This window comes from Triticum aestivum, chromosome 4D (genome assembly GCF_018294505.1).
Source record: "Triticum aestivum cultivar Chinese Spring chromosome 4D, IWGSC CS RefSeq v2.1, whole genome shotgun sequence".
Classification (NCBI taxonomy): domain Eukaryota; kingdom Viridiplantae; phylum Streptophyta; class Magnoliopsida; order Poales; family Poaceae; genus Triticum; species Triticum aestivum.
The window spans coordinates 451,487,502-451,496,499 of NC_057805.1; the positions used below are offsets into that span (position 1 = coordinate 451,487,502).

At 46.4% G+C, this 8,998-nt stretch overlaps 1 protein-coding gene across 1 annotated transcript; it reads right to left on the minus strand.

Moving 5' to 3' along the window:
• Positions 1-2,719: 2,719 nt before the first annotated feature.
• On the minus strand, positions 2,720-5,961 carry LOC123100277 (protein SULFUR DEFICIENCY-INDUCED 2). The gene is made up of 2 exons (XM_044522223.1): positions 5,661-5,961; positions 2,720-3,767 (listed from the first exon to the last, which is right to left on the minus strand). The coding sequence occupies exons 1-2, from the start codon at positions 5,787-5,789 to the stop codon at positions 2,955-2,957; spliced, it is 942 nt and encodes a 313-aa protein (XP_044378158.1). The 5' UTR covers positions 5,790-5,961; the 3' UTR covers positions 2,720-2,954.
• Positions 5,962-8,998: the final 3,037 nt, after the last annotated feature.

An 8,998-nucleotide genomic window follows, 5' to 3' on the forward strand; every position in this document is an offset into this window, starting at 1 on the left:
TCATGGTTTCCTGACTATGGACATTGGATGTCATTGATAACGGGATCACATCATTAGGAGAATGATGTGATGGACAAGACCCAATCCTAAGCATAGCACAAGATCGTGTAGTTCGTTTGCTAGAGCTTTTCCAAATGACAAGTATCATTTCCTTAGACCATGAGATTGTGCAACTCCCGGATACCATAGGAGTGCTTTGGGTGTGCCAAACGTCACAACGTAACTGGGTGGCTATAAAGGTGCACTATGGGTATCTCCGAAAGTGTCTGTTGGGTTGGCACGAATCGAGACTGGGATTTGTCATTCCGTATGACGGAGAGGTATCTCTGGGCCCACTCGGTAATGCATCATCATAATGAGCTCAATGTGACCAACTGTTTGGTCACGGGATCATGCATTACTGTACGAGTAAAGTGACTTGCCGGTAACGAGATCGAACAAGGTATTGGGATACCGACGATCGAATCTCGGGCAAGTAACGATTGACAAAGGGAATTGTATACGGGATTGATTGAATCCTCGACATCGTGGTTCATCCGATGAGATCATCGTGGAGCATGTGGGAGCCAACATGGGTATCCAGATCCCGCTGTTGGTTATTGACCGGAGAAATGTCTCGGTCATGTCTACATGTCTCCCGAACCCGTAGGGTCTACACACTTAAGGTTCGGTGACGCTAGAGTTGTAGAGATATTAGTATGCGGTTAACCGAAAGTTGTTCGGAGTCCCGGATGAGATCCCGGATGTCACGAGGAGTTCCGGAATGGTCCGGAGGTAAAGATTTATATATGGGAAGTCCTATTTTGGCCACCGGAAAATGTTCGGGATTTTTCGGTATTGTACCGGGAAGGTTCTAGAAGGTTCCGAAGTGGGGCCCACCTGCATGGGGGGACCCACATGAACGTGGGTAGTTGGGGCAAGGCCCCACACCCCTGGTCAAGGCGCACCAAGATCCCACCTTAGAAAGAATAAGATCATATCCCGAAGGGATAAGATCAAGATCCCTAAAAAAGGGGGATAACAATCGATGGGGAAGGAAAATGATGGGATTTCTTTCCCCCACCTTTACCAACGCCCCAATGGACTTGTAGGGCAAGAAACCAGCCCCCTCCACCCCTATATATAGTGGGGAGGCGCATGGGAGCAGCACCCCAAGCCATGGCGCCTCCCTCCCTCCCGTGACACCTCTTCCTCCCCGCTTGCGCTTGGCGAAGCCCTGCCGGGATCCCGCTACTTTCACCACCACACCGTCGTGCTGCTGGATCTCCATCAACTTCTCCTTCCCCCTTGCTGGATCAAGAAGGAGGAGACGTCCCGCTCCGTACGTGTGTTGAACGCGGAGGTGCCATCCGTTCGGCGCTAGGATCATCGGTGATTTGGATCACGACGAGTACGACTCCATCAACCCCGTTCTCTTGAACGCTTCCGCTCGCGATCTACAAGGGTATGTAGATGCACTCTTTTCCCTCTCGTTGCTAGAAGACTCCATAGATTGTTCTTGGTGATGCGTAGAAATTTTTTAATTTCTGCAACGATCTCCAACACCCCCTCCCAGACTTGCGGTACACAGGAGGCCCATATCATCTCCCGAAAAGAAATTAGCGCTAATAAACGACAGAGGTAGCAGCCTAGGCAACTACGTGAAAGAAAAAGGCAAGTAGGCAATTAGTAATTTACTGCTTTCTTCTTTCGAAACGAAATTAGCTCAAGTTGATTAGCCCCACATTGATGTACGCACGCAATTATGGGGTAACTCTTGAGACGTGAGATTGCATAACCTAATCCAGTCATCCACTACCCTATTCTCTGTTCCCCCGACCCAACCTCAGATCACAAGTCGCAGGCCGCCGGCAGCTCGAGTAGCTGGACGCGGCCATGCAAGACTCGCACACACATCGCCAGGCCATGGCAATTGACAGCGCCGAGTGCGTCCGTTATCCACTTTCCAGGCGCTGGGAGTATTATCGCCGAGTGCCTCCCGCCTGACGTCCACATCGTTGCTGAGCGCCTACTCACGGACGCCAATGCAATTGGTCTGAGGTATATCATTCATACTATTCCCTGAGTATTTATGTTGCTGATTAAGTAAAATATATTTTTGCTGATAGCTGATTAACTAATTTACCTTCACATATATGATGCATATCTTCCACTGCTAAATGATTTACGCATCTATAAAAATTGTTGGATAAAACTTATACCGACCTATCATAAGTGACTTTGTATCAAGAATTATTTTAAGAGACTCGATCTTATGTATCTATTTATGTACTTTTCCTTTGCTTAGTCGTTCCGTAGCCGAGTTATTCAGATGTTTCTCAAGATCGACTGATGTTTAACGTTTGGAGTTTTTGTTTGTGCATATGTTTGTCGCCTATAGAAGAACGAGTGATCTCTTGCCATGCGAATCATGGCCTTACCACTAGGTCCCTCATGGCCAGCGGGATTTTCGAAGAAACTTTTAGGATAATATATAAAAAGTATTGAACATAAATATCAAAATTGGTTGCATTAAAATAATATTGGTTATATAGGGGGCCCCTAAATTTTTGTCTTGCCCTGGCCCCCAAAATCTCAGGACCGGCCCTGCCCACATGACACGTCAGCATGGATGATTGGGTCGGGTGAATAGAATCATTTACCAAAAATATATTCATGCGTACACATAAAAGGGGTGGTAGTATATATATGTACATATACACTGAAATTGTTGTACACATGAAACCGCCAAAAAGAACTTGTACACTGCACATGCAACACATCTACATACATGAGCACCAACATAGAACATATGTCACATTGATTAACACGTACGCTTCACACCATTCTGATCAAGCTACTGCAGTACTGCACACACACACACAACTTCTATTGAGTTCTCACGAGCTTCACAATATTCTGGTGAAGCTACTGCACACTCACAGCTTCTATTGAGTTCTCATGAGCTTCTAGAGCTAGCAAGCCATCTGCTCCCTGCCGAACGGTGTGATCTCCTCGAACACGGGCAGCCTCCGGTGGCTCTTCCTGTACGGCGCGGCCCACTGCCTGGCCACCATGTCCAGTAGCTCCGCCATCTCGTCGGCCTCGACGCCGTCCTCCTCCCCGGCCTCCTTCTCGCCGCCGCCCGTCTCCGCCCTGATCCGCTCCAGCAGCTCCTCCGCCTTCCTCACGACCTTCCCGCCGCCGTGCTCCCTCTCCCTCCCGTCGCGGAACGCGCCGGCGACCACGTCGGCGAGCACCCCCTCGGCGTCCCCTAGCCGCCCCTGCTCCATGAGGCACAGCGCGAGGTTGCAGGCCTTGTTGGCGTCGGGCTCCACCATCTGCGCCTTGCGGTACACGGCCTCGGCCGCCATGAAGTTGCGCTGCTGCATGTAGGCCCACGCGAGGTTGCCCAGCACCCGGGACGTCTCCTGCTGGACGGAGACGTGGATCTTGCGGCCGTGGGAGCGGGCGCGCTTGGTGGCCTTGCCGGCGGGGAAGGCCTGGCCGTGGTAGATCCGGCGGAGCTTGTGCTTGAGCAGCTCGATCTCCTCCTTGGTGCGCCCGCTGGCCTTGTAGAGGTCGAGCAGGATGTTGTCCAGGGACTCCTGCGACTGCTTCCCCGGGCAGAGGTGGCGCAGCGACCGGATGGCGTCCACGGCGTCGTCCAGGTAACCGCGCTGCTTCATCACCACCGCCATGTCCTTGAGCGCGCTGTCCACCTTGTCCCCCGTCTCGATCGCCTTCCAAAACCACGCGATCGAAGCGTCCAAGTCCTTCTCCACTAGCTGATGAACCAGTTTATTAGAAACAGTCGTTAATTATAGATCATTTCCCGCTCATGTACAAGTCCATACATACTACTATTATTTGTTAAACCCTCCAGTCACAGAATTTTGTTACTACACTATACAAGTGTAACTTCAAAATTTTGACTTTGGATAAACAAACTGTGCCTTCTAAATCCGACCGAAGGGAGTAATTATTTCTCGTTACATGGAACTCTTGTAGTTAGTTTATGATCTGATGAAATCGGCGCATGCTTGAAGAATGACGAAAAGTGATCACCAGCTAAATTTTAGGACATCTCTTTTGCCGTACGTACTTTGTATTTCAAATGGAACATCACTTTCTTTTAATCGGATCCATTGCTCCGCCTCATAGTGTGAAGTGTTTCTCGTATATACGAGGGCTGGCTACTAGTCATAAACGCAGATTTAAGACAATGATTGTGTCCGTTTAGAAATGATGTTGTTTTTAACGATCAACGGGCAGCCGATCTTCTATATGCACGGGTCGTTCTCTTCTACTCCACCAGGGACGGCGGACTATCTACCCTCTTTCCCGGTGAGACCACAGGTACCCTCTCCCTCCGTCTGTCATTCCGACGACGTGAGGGGGCAGTGACCCTTGGTCTTTGGTCCGGTGGTAGTAGGGTTAGGAATAAAGTTAGGTTTTATCTCCAGTCGGGGGTGGTGAGACGTTATGGCGTCATCGGCATGGAATAAGGTCTTGTCGTCTCGCCCTCGTTTCGGGGGTGCTTCTTCGTATGGTTGATTCATGATTTTATAGCATGTGACACCCTATCTTTATCTTTAGATGGAAAATATGTGTGATTATATGCTAGCACACCGGGTCATTTTCTCTCTGGATTCGCCCCTGAGGTGTCCCATGATCTAGTTCTTTGGGTCTGTTTTTTTTTCACCAACAGGTTTGTCTCGGTGACGCTACAATGAGGATCAGATAACATGGCCATGCGTCTTGATCCTTCATCTCCCGTTCTAGCCGGCGAAGGTTGACCAGTCTCGGCCTTGTTGATGAGTGGGTGAGATTTGCATTCCGACTCCATCTGGCCGGAATTGGGGCTATAGGCCCTCTCCAGTGTTTTCCTGGCGCCTTTCGGTCTACATCGACCACTATATGGCAACTACTTCTACAAGATCATGAGTCTAAACAAGTTTGCTCCGCTGAGACGAATGCCTAGAGATGACAACGAGCTTTGCTCACGGCGTGCTACCGGTGGATACATGATGAAGAAGTATTTTTTTTAATTTATTTATTTAAGGGTGCTTTTGTAATGGTATATTCTACTCCCTCTATCCGAAAAAACTTGTCCCTCAAATGGATGCATCTAGCATCAAATTAGTGCTAGATACATCCATTTGAGGGACAAGTTTGGGACAAGCTTTTTCGGATGGAGGGAGTACTTAATATATGGCCTTTGCCTTTTTGTACAAAAACTAAAAAGAAAGAAATGTTGTTTTCTCATTTCCTTGAAATGCTTTGCCACTCCACCTTGTGATGTAGATGCTGGAAGAGCTACTCTGGGTATTAATGATCTATGAAATGATGAGTGCAGAAACTGTCTTGCATGACGATCTGAACTACTCTAAACGAACAGTGTGGCCACCAGCCCATCCATTAGACCGGGTATATTGAATGAAATCTAACTAACTACTCCGTTTCTAAACAGAAAACGTTTCGGCAGCATTTAGGAAGCAGAGGTCGTATGTTCTAACTGAATAGTCTAACTATAACTAGCACTTCAATCCCATTACAGCCAATTAATCAAGTGTTTTCGAGGTGAGATAGATTCGATCCTTCCTGTCCGGAGGCCATCGTTCACATCCCCCATCGTCCAGAAAATGAATAGGAGTACATAGCTAAGTGCTTGGGTTTACCTGGTAGTGCTTGGCCCGTGCATACGGCCCCCCGCCGGAGGGGATCTTGAGCGCGACGTGCACCGCCGCTGCCGCCATCGCCGGCGCCCCCGTGCTCGGGGCCGGCTGAGCCAATCCGGCCTGAACCATCTCAACCTCCGCCTAGAAGTAGCAAGCTAGATAACTCCTTTTTTTTCTCTCTTAAAGGAGCTAGCTAGATACCTAATGACTTGCTTCCGTCGATGGCGCTCGCCGCTGATTCCTTTTCCGGCGGGAATCGATACCGTACGGCCGAGTCAGTCACGGTGTCGAGGCTGGCGGGGGAGCTGTCGCTGTAATATATAGCCCAGACGGCCGATCGGATGAATTTGGCCGACCGAACGGCGCACCTGGACGGGGATCCATCCAGGTTCGCTAGTGAATGGTTCAGTGGACTCGTTGGATGGAGCCTGCTTAGTCGGGCATGTTCATCCGACAGCGCCCAGTAGCTGGCGCCTGGTGATGGACAAAATCGGCCCCCTTCTCCTTAGCGTGACGGCACACGTGGCACTCACCGGGTTGGGCTATGGATGGCGCGTCTGCACGTCAAAACTACTACTCCCTTCCAAGTCATATTTTTGCTGAAATAAACGTATCTAAATGTTTTTTAAAGGATGTATCTAGATATATTTTAGTGCTAGATTCATTCGTTTGGGCGATAATTAATATGGATAGGATGATGTATAACTTCCTGGGCACACATAGATATGTTATCTTAAGTCCGCCACGTAATCTATAGATGACAATAAAAAAATGATATATTAGAGGTTATATTTCAGTGTTATTTTTAATAACAAGATACACATAAATATATAGTGATGGATATTGCAGCTAAGAGAACATCTCTTAATTAAGAGAAGGCAAGCATTTTCTTCATGTTTCTGTCTCCTCCACTTCTGTATTTAGCTTACGTGACATTCTTAAAATAGCATTATTGTATATACCCTCATTGTGTCAAGTTCATGGTTATTACCAGCCAAGCAATATTTTTCTTTGTAAGGGAAGCTCACATTTTCTTTATAAACTATCGGCTTGACTCACATTTTATCTTTATTTAAACTGTTTCTGAATCTACAACTGCAATACAAAAAAATGAAGATGTGTTTTCTTATAAAATTGATAAAAAAATATGCTAGCAGCGTGCCAAGCGATGTTACACTTGGGATGCTTAAACTTTATTGTGGACGTGATGACGCCAACGATGAAGAGATATCACTTCTTCAGGCGCACTTGGATGAAAAGTCGACTACGTTTGAGCACTGCAATACGAGAAAAAAAAACATAATTTTGCGGAGAGGTTGAAAGAAAGAAAGGTGGTCTCATGAATTTGGTGCATTGAATGAGGACGTCTCCTTGTCTATATGCTTGCAACCCACACATTTGTGAACATCATGATAAACGACCACTAAGCCGCTAGAATAGACTACTAAATTGAGAGCTATATTATCCTCGGTGTCTGATTAGATTTAATCAAAATTCAACTCCTTGAATGCATTCTTGCGTGATAATTAGGAGGATCGCTTCTATTGTAGAGGTACATGTGCTACACATCTACTCCCTCCGGTCCTAAATATAAGTCCTTTTTAGAGATTTCAATACGAACCACATACTGAGCAAAATGAGTGAATCTACACTCTAAAACAAGTGTATATACATCCGTATGTGGTCCGCATTGGAATCTCTAAAAAGACCTATATTTAGAAACGGAGGGAGTATTGTACTACATATTACGCAAGGTGTAATGCTACTAACACAAGCTGACAAGCGATAAAACTTTGTAGAGAAAGAAAGCTTATAAGTTATAAGTCGACCTTATAAACAAAGCGCTTAACAAACTAGAGGTAACAAATTAGTCTGAGATGTTGGCTTACAACAGGACAAACATATCATGAAAGAAAAAGATAAAACGAATGATACAATTTGTCAGAATAGGACGGGGTTGCAAAAATGTCCCACGGGTAGGAGGATTGCTCTCTTGCTCCTGCTCAAAGCGCCTTCACTTATGCTCCCATGCCGTAAATGAGGCAGTCCAAGTATTCCATGTCCTTCCTCCTGCTCAACGGTCGCAAATAGACAATGACTTTTTTTAAACATTAGCAGTTGCCTAATAAAGATGTCCTCTGTTAGAGCTTTGTTCCTAATATTGCAGAGGGCCCACATTATCACGGCAAACTCCAGTCAAATGAGGGGTTGTTGTTGCCCAAAAATACCTTGAATGAGCATGGAAGATTTGGCGAAGGACGAGGGTGCTCACCCGCACGCAAGTGTATCCCATATAAAACTGCAAAAATTGTGCCATCACACAAGAGAAGAAATTTGATACTAATCCTAGGTTGATTAGGAATGACGCATAATTTGTCTCTCCCTGAGGCCATGGCGCTTTTGGACTTGGTCGCCAATTGGTAGCTTACCTCAGATCAGTTGCCATACACAGATTTTAATTTTAATGGGCACTCTGATATCTCCACAACTCCATGATTTCAAGCATACTTGGCCCTTGAGAGGGGTATAGGGTATAGGGGGTGATTGAAGAATTGCATGGACCTCTTCAATGTCGAGGACATGGAGAATCCTCCCCCTTCCTGGAGGCAAACTTGATGGAGCCGGGAAAACAGGTCGTCCATTGGCCAACCTCATGTGGGCCTAGTAAACAATAGAATGGGGGGCACTTGATCAAAGAAACCTGCAGGTAAGTATTGTCTAAATAATTGACGATGAAGAACCAACCAATGATTGGGTGGTTAGAAGGTCAGTGGTACCCTCAATCCACTAAAGATCAAACCCCGGGTTTGATGGTTTGATGTCTCTCATTAATGCGGGTTATTCTCTCAGTGAGAGGCGGCGTTTCTCTCGATAGCGAGACACTTGTGGTGGCTTCGTCAATATTCAAGCTCTACAACTTTGATTCGGTCTTCAGTAGGCGTTGTGTGAGTGCATGTGTGTGGTGGTGACAGTGTGTGCATCTACGTTGTAATCGGGGTTTCTGGAGATTTTTTTTCTTATGATATGCTTCGCAGAGAAATCCTTAGGATTAGTGATACTTTGAATTTGTTTGGTACTTAGGCTCAATCATGGTTAGATAGTTGAAACAATTCTAAAAATGCAAAACTAAGAAAAAGTGCAGACCTAAAACGTCCTAACTTATGGAACTCTAACAGAGAACGAATATATGAATCTGTAAAATTGACCATGTGCTCTGCATGCAAGTTGCAGAAATTTCACGAGATAAGGATTTTTTTTAGGAAATGGCTAAAAAGGTTTCAAAAATGTTAACTGGCGATCATTCGTGAGGGGTCCTATCCCAGCGAACGCTCTCTCTC